Below are 17,036 nucleotides of genomic sequence, written 5' to 3'. Positions count from 1 at the left end.
TTATACAAGGAAGGTTACCTCTTGTTTTTATATTCACTTGGATCCATTTTTCTTTCTCTTTTTTGAACCAATAGCTGCCCAAAAAAAGGGGAGCACACCTCTGAGAAATCTTTTTTGTATACGCACAGGGTGATACTCCCTTTAAATGAACGTATTACGCTATGCTTGTTTCTAATTTCTGTTGCCACAGGCGCTGATCTCTTTATATATATCCCCTAGGGGATACATATATATTTTCTTTGGACAATATGAATAAAGGTGCTTATTGTATTTTTATGCAACACAAATGCATTCATACATTGCATTAATATTACATTTATTGCATATCCTGAAAATGGCTGCCATCTAGTGGTTTGAATAAGGTATATTTTTTATCTGTAGAAACTAAAAAACATAATAGAGATGGCATTTTAAAATACAAATCTAGTATTTTGCAGCACAATATTAGCCATTTATTAAAAATATTTTTTTATAAAATGTTTGCCCTGGTGCAAAAATACATATCATACTAACACAAAACTTTTTATTGTTGTTGTTCTATATGAGCTGCACAATGGTTTTAAGTACGATAAATTAGTTTTTTCAGCAAGGACTGATGAGAATGATCTATTTAATCTCTGAAACGTGCATGCAGATTATACCTGCTCTATATAAAGGATAATCATCATAATATGATTGGTTGCTATGGGTTTCTAGAACTGGGGAAACTTTATTCCTTTTACATTACACTGCAAGACTGTATGCTGCTCACCGATTCAAGTTATTTAAAAATACTCTAAGGAGTGCTGCAGAATATATCTGTGTTGTATATGTCTCTGCTGTTTAAATAAAAGGTTAGGCATTTTGATTAATGTAGTAGACTGATCAATAATGATTGCTTGCTAAGGATATCAGCTATTGGTCCATGTACTGCCATGTTACAGAAATGTTAGAATATAATTGCAATACAGTAGTGGACATAAAATGTAATTTTCAGATTTTGAATGTGACTCCAAGTTATTTATTTTTTGATTTAAAACAGGGTCTTATAAAAGCAATAAGACACAAATTCATATTTTCCAACACTATAAATAAATATATTTTTGTTTAAATAATACCTCTTTCCTGGTCAATGGTGTATCCAGAATGGTAGATCACATACTGTAACTGGTGTTCTGTGCAAGTAAGTTAGTAAATGTCTGAATTTCTAGGACAAAGTGACAAGGATGCCTATTTTTATGAGGAAAAAAATGTTGTTCTAGCTGGATAATTATTTATCTGATAGCATTTACAAAAACCTGTAGGAAGCGTGTTTTGTATGAAAAAAATGTTAGGCTAATGAAATATTGTACTGATACTCATTAAATCCCTATGCTTCCAGAATAAATTTCCTTAGTTACTAGGCAGAAGAGAATGTATCTAGTGGGTTCATTTGCATGCGTATGCAATTGGCCCAGAGGTGGGTGACCACTTCCTGGCACAGGAGGGAATGGATGGTGCTGGGGAACTTGGGCCTTAGGTCCCAGTAAATGAGAGGCCCTAAGGGTATGGAGATCCTTGGTGAACAGGGATGAGGTATGAGATAGTCAGGGCAGGGTAGTTCTCTATAACAGCACTTTCTAGGAAAGTGAGGCAGATAAAACTAGTTAGCAAGGCCAGACAACGTTTTTAGGTACCAGCGTATGTTTTCAAGGTACTTACAGCTGCAAAATTCCTGGAGTTTGTGTCACACTCAACAAGGTAATCAGGATAATAGAAGGGTGGAATAAACTGCTTCAGAGGTTAGCAAGGCCAGCCTGTGCTCCAACTAGGATGGATAGCAAGGGGCAACTCTCTCCTCAGGTAAGGATCACAGACTAATAGGGAGTTAGGTTATGTGTATTCCTTGATCCAATGTGTGGAGATCCAGGTAACTGTCCAGAGATCCTGAGGGTGCATCTATAAACCTGTAAGCTGTCTACACAGGTGTCACATGGTGCTGGCTCTAAATTGCTGTACTGTGTCTGATACATGTTTACTGCTACGTCAAATGATGGGAGAAAACCTGGGGATGTTAAATAAACTTTTCTTTGTTTTCATGCAAGAACTTCTGGTGCCCTCTGTATTATTTTTTGTATAGCAACACACTCACCTTCCTCTTCCACATAGCGAAGGCTATTCTGGTTAACAGAGTCCAGTGTAATCCCATTTTCTACTGGTACTAGTCTGGGAAGGCAATTATTGAGCCTGAGGTTATATTTGTTTAGCAAAATATAGAAATTTTGTAAACCAAAGTTAACAATCACTCCCGTTTGGTAGATATCATATGACCGCAAAACTACCTTTATCTCAACAATATTAAAGGCACAAATTGGAGCATTTAGTCTCAAAAAAATATCCAAGTAGTATTTGAAAGAGGTCAGGCTACTTAGATGTCCCCAGAAACAACACCCTTTGGCACTGACAATGCAGTGTTTGATCAGAAAGGCATTACCTATATGAAACCTACATATATTTTATAGAATAGGTAGTCATCAAATATAGGGAGCATGACAGGTACCTGTATTAAAGGTATAAAACGAGTATTCACAAAAAAGTAATTACCAGCCATAAAGGCTGATGGAAATGCTGGGTATTGCTGGGTACCCGTAAAGTCTAATTTGCAAATTTTTTGCATGTGACAGGAACAAAATCAAATCTTGTGCAATGTGTTAAAATATGTCATTCTAACTATTGGTTGCTATGGTATCTCTTCCAGACAAAAATAGGTTCTTCTGACTCTCGCTATAATGTGGACAGTGAGTTATTTCTTATATAAATGTAAATACTTGGCAGCAGCTTCCGATGTAAACCTTAAAGTAAAATATTTAAGCACATTTTGGGTTTGACCACTGGGGTGACAATGCATATGTTTGGAAAGTGTGTAATATACTATTAAACATTCCAAAAATTACTAAACAAAGTTAATCCTCCAAAAATTATAAACAAAGGCAATAGAGATTGGGGTGTCCACAAGAGAGACAATTTTAAAGTATATACAAAAAATTTGGAACTTAATCCCCAACCATAAGCCTATAAGTAACAAGATACCCGAATAACCAAAATATGTAAACAAAGGCAATATTTATTCACAACCATGCCATTAGACAAATTTTAAATCAGATTAAAAATATGTGGTGTTGTGTATGGGAGAAGGGATCCCTCTCAATGGATGCCTAACCACACAGTCAATCAGATGTTGGGATAATGCATATACAATTGGATGTAACGATTAACCACCTTAAATATGTTACTAGTACACAATTGAAAAACTAGTCATAAGCATGCGGCATATAATGCTTTACAATCCAATTGATTATATATCAGACTGTGGGGTTAGGCTTCCCTTCTCCCATATGCAACACCACATGTTTTTAATCTGAGTTTAAGGGGCCCATTTACTTAGCTCGAGTGAAGGAATGAATAAAAAAAAAATTCCAATTTCGAATGGTTTTTGTGGCTACTTCGACCATCGAATGGGCTACTTCGACTACAACTTCGACTCGAACGATTCGAACTAAAAATCGTTCGACCATTCGATAGTTGAAGTACTGTCTCTTTAAGAAAAAACTTTGACCCCCCTATTTCGCCACCTAAAAGCTACCGAAGTCAATGTTAGCCTATGGGGAAGGTCGAAGAAAAATCGAACAAACGAATAGCGCTAAATCCTTCAACTTCGATATTCGAAGTCGAAGGATTTAACTTCGACAGTCGAATATCGAGGTTAATTAACCCTCGATATTCGACCTTAAGTAAATTTGCCCCTAAATGTTTAATGGCATGATTGTGAATACATATTGCCTTTTTATTTACATATTTTGATTATTCAGGTATCTTTTAGGCTTATGGTTGGGGATTAAGTCCCAGATTTTTTGTATATACTGCATAATATACTTATGCTTGCCCTGACGACACACCCGCCCATTGTTACACTCAAATGCCCATGACTTGCTGGTTAATTGTAACATTTGAGTGATGACAGCAATAGGAATTTGCACCACTGCGTGAAATCACGTGTACAATTCATTTTGTACATCATGCCCTGCAATCTGTAACTAATATGTAGTAATCACAGCATGGATTGGTCACTTTTAAATAATGTGAACTAATATTGTTTCAAATCGAAATATAAACGTTATGTTATTGCACACATTTAATTTGTATGAAATGTCAAACTGGTTCTAACCACTGCTGCTACTAGTACACTAGTATTTATACCTATATCTGAGTTGTAAAAACTCTTGATGATGTTGGTAACTAGTAATGTACTTTACTTGTAGATGTGCACCTAATTTATGGCCCCCAAATCAATAATACAATTTGCCCTTTTTAAGTTGCTGTAATGAGTTTTTTTTTTTTTTTTACGTTGCAGGTTGTGGTAAAACTTCTCTTTTCCTATCAAATCCACTAGCTTTAAATTGAAGCTGAGAAGCAGCATTCAAGCATATGTCCAAACACTAATTTATATGGTACTAATTTAAAATCTTAAGCTTTCTGTACAAGAAAATGGAAAAGATAGTTTTGCTGTTGCAAAGCACGTTTGCATTTTTTGTAACTTTAATTTAACTGGAACCCATGGTACATATGTGTTCAGAACCAACAAATCAATATCCAACAGAGCAGACAGATGGGAAAGGGAAGCATCAGTGGCAGGTTCATTGCTTTTTAATTTGCAGTTGAGTCAAGGGAATATATAACTTGCATCGCATCAAAGTACATTTCTTCCGAACTGGAATCTAGCTAGGACCAATTTATTATTCCAATTTAACATGTTCTGTTTGTTTGTGTTGCAGTTTAACAACAATGCCCATGATGTCAGCTGCTTTAACCACCTTGTCCAAGCAAATGTCCGAAATAAAAAAGTGCTAAAAGAGGCAGTTAATAACATCACAGCCAAGGGGACAACAGACTATAAAACCGGCTTCAAATTTGCATTTGATCAATTACAAAATGTAAGTTTTTCATATTGCTAAGCCTTGCTCACAGAATTTTACAGTAGGCACAATTTTATGTATGGTATGTAATGCTTTTATGGTGCAGTTAGTCACTAAGGGAGAACACTTTGTAGTCATTAGGGAAACTTGCAATGCTCACTAACAATCTTAACAACATAAGAAAATACAGCTAAAGCAATATTTAATATAAAACCAGATTTTGAATAGATGCCGTTCAAATGGTAAAATCAGCCTCAGTGTCTGCCTGATTATAATGATCCACCCCCACAAAGGTGATTACTGTTGCATATGGACATATCAGAAAAAAGTTATGAACAAAAACGTTTTGGAGATGTTTAGTTATTTTTATGTACTTTTTTTGGGCTTTCTTTAATAAACCTTTTTTTCCATAACTACAAATTATAACCTCCATAAAATAATTTTAGGTAATTAATATAAATTAAATTTTGCTACAGGTATGGAATTTCTTATCTGGAAACCTGTTTTAATAATGAATTCCTTTTTCGCTTTAATTCTAAAATAGTACCGTGTACATGGTTCTAGCTAAGCTGAATTCATTCATATTAACAGCAAAGCAATCATAGTGGGTTTATTTAATTTTGAAATGCTTTTTTTAGACTTAAGGTATGGATTTCCAAATAACAGAAACAGCCTTATCCAGAAAACCCCAGGCTCCAAGCATTCTGGATAATACTTCTCATATCTGTATTCTTGAACTATTCTGAAAGAATATACTAAATATACATATAAATGTGTGTGTGTGTATATATATCCATGCATGAGAATAATCATGTTTTCTTCCAATCGGAAAGAATTTATTTTAACTAAACATTTGTCTAGTCAAATATGAAATACATATGAAATGAAGAGGGAGAGTAGAATTACATGTTTTGTCTTGGAAGAGGTCTGAAGAGTTATCTGCTCAAGAGAATTATCGCAAATCAGTCCAGTATAACTAAATACTTTATAATTAAACTTCCTATATGTTGTTCCAGGCCAGCTGCATGGTAAAAAAGAAGTATTAAGTTTCATTAAACAGTAAAACAGGCATATGGATGTAAACTGTTACCTATATAATGAATGCAAAATACTATATTTATCTATGGAGAAGATTGGATAATATCTTCAATAATGTGAGACCCCAGAATGTAAATTTATATAAGCTCTATTTCTAGAATGCCGTTTAGCTTTTGTTAAAAAAAAATCTGTGAAGCAGTACAAAGACAAATATAAGGCTCATTTTACTTTAAACTGATATTTTCCCTAGCGAGCAAATACATTTACAAATGATGCATGGTTTGGTTTATAAATGAAACAGATGTAAGGAGCTTCCTTCCCTCTCCAGTTAATAAGTTTAAATGTTTGTATGTGGATGGCTTGATATAGAATCATGTAGAAATCTTAGATCAGTAACATGACAAATGTGGTGAGTCTGAAAGCCATTTTTAACATTTCTCTCCAGTGCCTGATAACATTGTTCATTTAACCAAAAAGTTTGTTGAATCTTTATACCCGAATATGGTGCGCATAGTTAATCCTATGTGTGCATTGGTAACAAGAAATACTGGGAAACACTCTCAAAAAGCTTATGTTTTGCTCTAATGCTCTATAACTAGGATCTGATTAAGAGTCCATGTTTAGGGAGTAATAAACGCAAAGGAACTAGGACCTGGGTGAATGTGTTCTTCTTTTCAAAACTCATCTAAAGATTGGAAAGACAATGGATAGAGGAGGAGAGAAAGAGAGAAGGAAGAGGTTGATTTAGAGTGACGGAATTGTGTAGGGAGATCAAAAAGAGAATTATATGAATCTTGAGAGAAAGAGAAGTGTATAAGTGCATAAAGCATAATGTACAAAAGGATATAAGAAAGCATGTATGAGTGTGGAAGTGAAGCAGAAAGGATTAGGAAAGTGGAGATGTGGAAGGTAAAAATAAAGTAGAAGGAGAGACTATAAAGAGACATGATACAAAGAGAGAGAGAGTGAGATGAGGGGCAAAGTGGTCATAGGCAATGAGTAAAGAGATTAACAATCATTAAGAAAGAATGAGCAATCTGAGAGTGAGGAACATATAATATGGGGTGGTAATATGGGGTGGGGTTATGAGGACAAATATACAGTGTGTTTAGGGATCCTCCACTGGAAGTTCTTCATTTAAAAAAATCCAAAAAGAGTCACTCCGATATAACCAAACATATAAAGCATTTAAAGAATTTAGAAAGTTTTGGGTTTTAGTCAGATTTTGAGCTTGTTTTTTTTTTGTTCTTATTTTATTTGCTTATCTTTCTTTTCTGGTCTTCTACTATTGATCTTCCATTCTGACCAAATTGATGCCTAATTGCTAGATGGTTGCAATTACAAGTTTGAGGGATGAGAAATGAAAATGACAATATTTAATAACCACAAAAATTAAAAAAACAAAGTAATTGCCAATTGTCTTGGAATACTGACTGAATGATACTAAGGGGTTATTTATTAAAATCCAAATTTTTCTGATTATTAAATTGAAAAAAGTCAGACCAAACTAGAATAAACGGTTTAACCTTATTTATTATTGAAAAAGCTAGATTTAATCAGATCGGGGAAAAACTAGATAAAATCGAGTGAAAACACGAATTCTTCAATTTTCTTCAGATTTTTTCCCAAATTGCTCGACTTTTTTGGGCTTTTTCCCCAAAAGCCTGAATTTTTTGTATTTTTGGCCGAAATAGATTTTCAGGCTAATTCCAGTACAGATCACAGAAACTTCCAATTAGGATAGGGACCTCTCCCAGTGACTTATATACAACCTCGGGAGGTCTGAGATGGTGGATTTTCAGATTAAGACTTTCTGCAGCCTCCAGGTATGATAAATCTCGAAAAAAGTCACGTTTTTTTATCCACTAAAAATTTAGATTTTATAGTAAAAAAATAAACTCAAATTTTTAGCATTCAGCTTAATAAATAACCCCCTGAACGTTAATCCTTTTTAGGCATCATAAAAGCAGGTTTAAGATTGATCATAGTTCCACTTTAGAGAGGAAAAATTCTCACAAGGATCATTTAATCAATTTTATTTTTTTAGATACAGTATTTGTGATAATTTCTTATTAATGCATTACATTACCATTTTGGCAATTTATCTTTAATCTGAGAATTTATTTGACAGATTTATTTAAACATCTTCTGACCTTGATCTGCAAATAAAATTTTATTGTGATTTGTCAAATACATTAATTTATTAATGTATCGGTGTGATAGCCAAAGTATATATTAAACTGACCCTGTGCACAAGATGCTTTCGAAGAAATGACAGCTTAGTTATCCCTTTTAATTGTTTCGTTTTTTTTTATTAAAAAGAGGTTAATCTTTTTTTCAGAACAATGTATCACGTGCCAATTGTAATAAAATCATCATGCTGTTCACTGATGGAGGGGAGGATAAGGCAAAAGAAACATTTGAAACCTACAATAAGGATAAAACTGTAAGTAATTTCTGGAAAAAATCATGTTTGTGTCAAAGAATGGCCTATGGGTAAATGCAAGAAAGGTTGTAAATGGATAAAAAAAATTGCCAAATTAACAAAAAATTTTGCAGTGTGATACAAGTCATTAACAAAAGTTATGCAGAGTGCTATAATGTTTACCATTGTGTGAATATTTTTTTCTTTGCACATACCACATAAATGTTTTCTACCCCCCTTATTTAATAAAAGATGCATATATTGCCCAGGTGTAAGGATGTGTTGTAGTATTATTATTATAAATGCTAAAATTATGCCATTATTTTATATCAACTGAGTGTAACATATTAAAGTCAAAAGGAACTGATTCATAAACCCTAGAAAAGTAAATACACGTAGTAATTCACGTTATTCATTTTAATTTAACACCACATTTTTACACCAGTATTATACATTTGACTACATGAATAGTTTTAAATGCTCCCTTAAAAATCACCTATATGCCTCTAGTATTTTCCATGAAAAAGTTGGTCAATTACTACTAGAACACATCAGCCCTGACACTATTATATTGCATAATTATATATTAATATATAGCACTTTTTTTAATCTTCACTTTTCTTTACTTCTGGGTCTAAACACTGGAAGGCTAACTCTGTACGCTCTGAAATCTTACCTGCAGTAATAGTAAATATTTAATCGCATATAATATATATTTTTGTACTACTAGCTATTTGTATGATATAATACGTATAATATCATACAGGGGTTATTTTGAAGGTTTTACTTGAGGTAAAAATCAGGAAAACATGAATAGTGTGATTCTGAAAGATCGGTAGAATTTTCCAATCACATGAGTCAGAAGCATTTCAGCCATCTCTAATACAGAGATTTTGAGGACGTCATAAGCAGTGCTCTAAATATTGAGCTTATTATTTAAGGAACTAACTGCTCCCTGGCATAACTCAGTAGCTTGTATACATATATATAATAATATTGTTATTTATCCAAAATGCCTTGTGTCATATGTAGTAGAGGTACACTTTTTGTTTGTTTTTGCTACTGCGGTCAAAGCTTGATGTTGCTCATCTTTGCATCTGGGAGATATTTTGGAAGATAATAAGCCAAATGAGGTCTGATATTTAAAAAAAAAATGCTCATGTTTTAGCTGTTAATACTTTGGATTGAAAACTAAAATTAAGGGAGCTGTAAATGTTTCCTGATGCTTAAAAAATGGAAACAGACAGCACCATTCCCGACTAATGTGTTACATCAGGCACTAGAAGCCTGATGATATATCACTTAACCTAGTTATAGAAAACTACCGCAAATGGCTGTTCTGAAAACCTGAACTTATTCATTCCCGCTGTGTGATTGAGTATGGAAACAGTAAGGACTGTTCAGCCATATGCTCATGGAATGTGCCAGGATTTCTAAATGAATTACTAATCTTCTTTTGAAACTGACAAAAAGTTCCTAATCCAGATGTCTGGAGGTAATGAAACCAGCATTCAGTAGTTTTTATTAATTTAATGATCTGCACAACTAAAATGTATGTTTATTTTAAATTGCAAATGCTTGGCCACACAGCCACATTTGTAGAAATAATACTTCATCTTGCAATATTAGTTTTAGAAAAAATGTTGCTGACCCATTTGTACTTGGGTTGTTTTAATACATCAAAGTACACAAGGTAATATGAACAAGATGGCTAGATGAAAGCTAAAGGTAACCTAAAAATGTTGTGGCATTTCAGTTATAACTACTACTTAACTAACAGAATCTATCTAGGACCTGCTTCTTGTCAGTGCTAGCAGGGTCATTCTGGACTGATTCCCCACTATAGACAGCAGCCTACTTCCTCTACAGGGTATATGTTCCCCTGGTTCAGGGGTAAGGTCACTAGATTGCTTCTGTTAATGTTACCTAAACAGGAATCTTTCAAAGTAAGTGGCCTTTTGCTTCCCCCAAGCACGGCCGGACTGGGAATCAAAATAGGCCCTGGATTTCCAAGTACACAGAGGCCCAAGCAGCCCCCCACCAGCCCAATAAATAGTGACTGTCTATGGCACCTTACAGCAGCCCCTCTGGCATTTGCCAGAACCCACAGATTGCCAGTCTGGGCCTGCCCCCAAGTGTAGTTATATGTAAAGTTCTCATGGAAGTTTTTCATGGGAAAACACCCCTGAGTGTTGGGAGAAATCAGGGGTGGGCCTTCACTCCCTAATTATCATAATTATAAGCATGATAATCTGTTTGAAAAGAAAACAAGAGAGCTCCCTTTTTCATTAAAGGTTCACTACCAATAGTGAGAAGATTAATTGAATGGCCAAAGTGCAATGCCTAAAAACTATTAAAATGCTGATGAGGCATTTCTATTATTTGATCATAAAGGATTAACACAAGAGGAAAGGTCCATTCTATTTTTACATATGCCAACTCTAGAATGAATAGGGGGCTGACATACTCAATGACAAGGTGATGATGTCAAAATTGTTCTATGAATATCATTCGGTTATCACTCATGCCTAATAAGCCTAGGTGAATGAATTCATATAGAAATGAATTCTCATAACTAAATTATTAATAAACTCAATTGTCTGTGGAAGCTTAACACAAATCTGACCCTGTACAGAGGAAAATATAAATGTTAGGATTCCAAGAAGAAAAGCAAGCAAATATTGAAATTATACCATGCTTACCAGCAGATCTGTTTCCCAACACATTTTTGTGTAAAATACAGCCTTATGCAAAATTGTCACTTTGAGCTTTTAGTAGTGTAAAGGCAGCTTATACAAGCCTTGTCATTCAGATTGTCACACTTGGGAGCTAGGATTCTGTGAACATTCAAAGTCCATATTCGGCCTCATATACACATCCCATTTTATTACTATGTGGAGCTAAGTACATTGGGGGGGGCCTAATTTATGAACCTTTGAGTCTTTTGCTAAATTGATACGAGAAAACACTTTCCGCAGCCAATTGCTTTTGTTTTTCAGCTGTTCCAGTTTGTGGAAACAAATAGAGCACAATAAAGTGTACATTGCGGTATATTATAATAAAGTCTGCACACAGCAGCTCTTATTATGCTGCAATACAGGTATTGAGGGAGTCTGCCCCTAAACCACAGATACTCATGTGCCACACTCTGGATAGAGAGAGGTGTTCAGAGCACCTTGGTATTTTTCTCCCTCAAGCTCTGACTTTACCACCTGCTTCTTAAAAGTTTTAACGGCTCAGTTTCTACCTGCATTTTCTTGTTTAAAATGGTCATGCATTCCAAGATGGTGTAAATTTCACCTCAAAGTATAAGCCGCAGTACATTCGCAAATGAAGCCTATTTCCTACTGAAATTTTTTGGGGAGCAGATAAAAAAAATATTTGCTATGTGCAGTATTTCATCCACCTTAAGTAAATTTTAAGAAAGCAATCTGTTTTTCAAAATATTCCTTCTTCTTTTGCTGATGACTCCAGGCCCGAATTTACGGCAAGGCCGCATAGGCCTGGGCCTAGGGCGGCAAAAAAATAGGGGCGGCATGCCGCCCAGCCGCATTATGGGGACGCGTGTGCCCCCATTCAAATACAGCAGCTGCGCCAGCGTTTTTTCGCCGGCGCGCTGGGAAGGGAGGTGAGGTGGGCGCTAGGACCGCGCAGCCGCCTGGTCGGACCGCGCGGCCTAGGGGCGCCCCTTATTGAAATCCGGCGCTGGATGACTCTGCCTATTAAAGACAAGGGGTTAATTCTTAAAAGAAAGATTTACATGGTAGTAATGAGCCTTACTGTTTTGAACAACTTTATTTATCATCAATTTGCAAACTCAGTGTACAGTATTTAAATCATATTTATTATCAGATTCTCCACTTTTATTCATAACTGTCATTAACAAATACTTTTATATGTATGTTTCATTATGTGCTATTGTAGATATAATTTTATATATGAATTGTATTATACTGCTTACTGTAGTGGCAATACTATTTGTTATTTTCATAGCAAAGTAAACTCTTACCAGTCCTCTAATAGCATATACAGAGAGAGAGAGAGAGAACTCTGCCATTGTTCATAATAATTATTTGGGAAAATATTAAGGGTCGATGGTGCTTAAAACTTTTTTCCCATTGCAGGCACATAAAAAGGAAAACATTTAAAAGTCTAAAGCAGCTAAAGTTTTTTTTTTAAACAGTCCCTGTTCATATTATTTCCTTACACAGCAACAAAAAAATCTCAGTTTACTGAAACAATTGTACAGTAGCTCATGTTCAATGCCACAAGGTGGCAGTGAGACACAAAATGAAATAGTGTACTCTCTCTTCAAATGCAGGGAAATACACTGTTTATTCTTTTATACTATGTTAAAGCAACTTAGTTTTGATAAAGTGAAACCTTTAAAATATAATGCATTTAAAAAATTGTCTGTTTTATTAAAAAAACACAAGAATGTGTATATATATATATATATATATATATATATATATATATATATATGTATATGTATATGTATATGTATATGTATATGTATATATATATATATATATATATATATATACATAGTATGTTGATAATTTTTTGTTTGATTAATGTTCTTTTGTTCTTCAATTAGTATTTGCCTGTAATGTCTCCATAATCTAACTTCCTATTTATAGATATCTTTAGTACAGGTATGGGATACATTATCCAGAAACCCGTTTTCCAGAAAGCTCTGAATTACGGAAAGGCTGTCTCACATAAACTCCATTTTATCCAAATAATCCACATTTTTAAAAGTGATTTCCTTTTTCTCTGTAAAAATAAAACAGTAGCTTGTACTTGATCCAAACTAGGATATAATTGATCCTTATTGGAAGCAAAACCAGCCTATTGGGTTTATTTAATGTTGAAATGATTTTCTAGTAGACTTAAGGTATGAAATTCCAAAATTAGAGAAAGATCCATTATCCAGAAAACCCCAGGTCCGAAGCATTCTGGATAACAGGTCCCATACCTGTAGTTATATAACAAACAAAGTAAGAACTACACACACAAACACAGCACTTGAACATTTATTCTCCTTAGTGATTTGATCTCAGTTTTAGCCATTCTTGAAAAATTCTGAAGACTCTACATTTTGTTTCTTTAAACACACAATTGATATTCCTCATACTACATTAGGTTTTCTAGGTAAAAAATATCAAAATATATAATATACCACAGAGTATGGTATTTAAGGGAATTGATTTATACCTCTAAACCAATTTAAATGATGATGTGTAATCTTACTATGATGATCTGTTAAAATAACATCATGTATATTTACAGCATAGATTTCCTCTGGGTATGATAATGGGATTTATTTTGCCTGTGACACTAGCAACCAGTATTTTTAGAAAAGGCATCTATTCTAAGTGAAATAATTAAATAAAGGAATATCAATGGAGGAATTGCTTTGATTGCACAGTTTTTTAGATACCGAGGGTTAATATTACTTGAACGTTCCTTTAATATGTTCTTCATGTTTATTTTCCTTCACTTATATAATATGAACATATTTTTCACAACATGAAGTAGCCACAGATAACTCATTGAAGTATTACATTACTTTTCCCCCAATAAATATATTGCTGTCTTCTCTATTTCATTGTTTTTGTCCACCGAGACAAAAATCATGGTGAACTTGCATAACCTTCTTTCATTATAATTAATTCCTTTAAGATAAATTATACGTTTGAGATCAAACTGGATCTTACCTAACATTACATTACTTATATGTTGTGTAAAACTATCACATTAATCAGTATTAACAAAATGAAAAGATATGAAAAGCAACCAGATGTAGAAGAGTTCTTCTAAGCCCAAATCTATTAAATTGAGCCTTCAAACACCTGCTGGTGCAAAGTTTGGAATAGACAGGAAATTATACAGGAAAATATCATGCAGGCAAGCGGATATAGAACAGTTGGGCTATCCATCATACACAAACTTTAGAAAGTCTCTTGAGGAAGAACAGTAAATGTTACTTCTGTATAGGTATCAGAGCTTGTGTGTTTCCTTATGTTTATTTAGAATAAGGGTCATCCCTCTAGGGATCCATCTGTTGCATGCAATTAATAAAAACATAAAATCTGTAGATAATGAATTATGTATCATAGACTGCTTACTGTTTTATTTGGGGGGGGGGAATCTGCAAAATAATGTTTAAGTCTTACAGATACACCTCTTTGTGAATTCATTCAGTTCAGGCATATGTATTACGATCGTACTTCGAATTGAACGATTCAAACGATTTCATTTCGACTTCTAAAAACTTAGCCAAATGTTGGCAGGTTTAAGGTGGTGAAGTGTCAAAGTTTTTTTTAAAGAGACAGTACTTCGATTTAGAATGGTTGAATAGTCGAAGCATTTTCACTTCGAATCGAAGTTGAAGTCGAATTTGGCCTATTTGATGGTCGAAGTACCCAAAAAATACTTCGAAATTCGATGTTTTTCAATTCACTTCGAATTCACTTCGACCCTTAGTAAATCTGCCCCTAAATGTAGTTTTTTTACACCAACATACAGTACCATGATAGTCTATCCCTGATTTGTATAAACCATTTACCAGTCTGCCTTAGGCTCACAGTATCATGCAAATCAGAAAGCCTCTAAAAGTCAGAATGGCTAAAAAAAACAATTAAAAAAAAAAAACAATAGGATCAGCACAGCTCCAATTGGCTTCTCTAGGACCTTGCTAGACTGCTTTAACTTTCTAACATTTTGAATTCATTATTTGTCGTTTCTACACTTTACGAAACTCAAATTTTTACAGTTTAAAAAAAAAAAGTTGATTCTTTAAAAAAAAAAGGAAATTCCAATGTTCATAAATAGGCCCCTTAGTTTTTCTTGTTTGTTATTTTTCTAGAGAAGAAGATCTTTTTCACCTCTTGTCCTAGTCTGCACTGGTTTTGAATGTATAATTCATCCACCATATTGTACATTTAAATGACATAATTCATTACTATAATTATTATTCAAATAATTCTAGTAATACAATGAATAAACACATTTTAAATATAAACTTTTTTTGAGCCATTTTAAATCAGTGACCAGGAATTTCATGACATTGCTTTTCTCATGGCCCTGTAATCTAAAGATTAATATTTCCTGTAATATAACATACATCCTATTTGTGCCAGAATCCAACAGCAGAAAAGAATTGTGTTCTCACTCAAGCATGTGACTGTTTCAGAGGCCAGTAAAGCAGCAGAAGTTAAGATCTGTTTTATGGTAAGCCTTTAAATAGCACAGTACTAAAACTAAAGTTTAAAAAAAGGTAATTCATTTTCACCAAGGCTGACAGCCTAAATTCAGTTAGTATTCAAAATATGATTTGTCACTCGATAGATTAAGGGGCTGATTCACTAAGGGTCGAATATCGAGGGTTAATTAACCCTCGATATTCGACTGGGAATTGAAATCCTTCGACTTCGAATATCGAACTCGAAGGATTTAGCGCAGATAGTACGATCGAACGATCAAAGGAATATCCTTCGATCAAAAAAAGTTAGGCAAGCCTATGGGGACCTTCCCCATAGGCTAACATTGACTTCGGTAGCTTTTAGATGGCGAACTAGGGGGTCGAAGTTCTTTTTAAAGAGACAGTACTTCGACTATCGAATGGTCGAATAGTCGAACGATTTTTACTTCGAATCCTTCGATTCGAAGTCGTAGTCGAAGGTCGAAGTAGCCCATTTGATGGTCGAAGTAGCCCAAAAAAAAACTTCGAAATTCGAAGATTTTTTACTTCAAATCCTTCACTCGAAGTTAGTGAATCGGTCCCTTAATGTAAATGGATTGTGACTGCTCCCTAGTAGGCCACTCTGCACAGTAGAGTCTGTTGCTCACTTTATGTTGCAAAAAGAATCCAGTATTTAGTCTGGTGAGCAATATACTTAATTTAGTAACAAATGTATAAGTTAATGAGAAGAACACAAATCCATGGTTTAAAATAGGTCTCTCATTTTGTCTTTTACCAGACTGCAAAAAATGCAGGTTTTTTTTGTAAGTTAATAAGAACACAAATCCATGGTTTAAAATAGGACTAAGAGGCATATTTATCAAAAATTGCAATTAAGATCACCTTCATCCAAAAAATATAGAACTTGACAAGTCCCAGCTAATAACCGAGATGAACCCAGGGCTTGGAGGGGGCAGCATGACTCACATTGCGGCCATTGGCTAGTTTGATTTTGGGGCAGGGTTAGATAAGGGAGGAGAGGGCCAGTGACTTGGCTTAGGTTTAACTTACTCACCATTTTAGGTAGGTTAGCAGACGACAAGGTCCCCATCCAGCCTAGCATTGGGGTGGGTTTACTGTATTGATTTGTTTGCTGTCATAGTTATGGCACTCAAGAGCAGGGGTACACCAGTTATTAGTTACATGGGATATATGGGGGAAGGGTTACGTTTAAGACAGGTAGTTGTCACAGCTGGTGGGCCTTTGTCAGTCTGCCAGGTGGAGATATTCTGATATGGGAAAGAATTAGTGGGTAAACATTGATGGAAAATTTGATGACATAAGATTTCTCAAAACAATGGTGGGACAAGAAATTGCTTATCAATAGCAGGTTGTATCCTCTGAGCTGGGGGAGTCATGGCTAGTGGATATTTTTTCAACTTGGAAGGGCAGA

General features: G+C 34.5%; 1 protein-coding gene across 7 annotated transcripts in view; it reads left to right on the top strand.

Moving 5' to 3' along the window:
- cacna2d1.L (calcium channel, voltage-dependent, alpha 2/delta subunit 1 L homeolog) overlaps positions 1-17,036 on the top strand; it is a 303,885-nt gene that overhangs the window by 215,802 nt on the left and 71,047 nt on the right. For all 7 annotated transcript variants that reach the window (XM_041586546.1, XM_041586550.1, XM_041586549.1 and 4 more), the window contains exons 11-12: positions 4,791-4,949; positions 8,311-8,415. In XM_041586546.1, coding sequence (XP_041442480.1) covers positions 4,791-4,949; positions 8,311-8,415 — 264 coding nt within the window. The remainder of the gene's footprint in view (positions 1-4,790; positions 4,950-8,310; positions 8,416-17,036) is intronic.

This window comes from Xenopus laevis, chromosome 3L, assembly GCF_017654675.1.
Source record: "Xenopus laevis strain J_2021 chromosome 3L, Xenopus_laevis_v10.1, whole genome shotgun sequence".
NCBI lineage: Eukaryota > Metazoa > Chordata > Amphibia > Anura > Pipidae > Xenopus > Xenopus laevis.
This window is presented reverse-complemented; position numbering and strand designations above follow the sequence as displayed.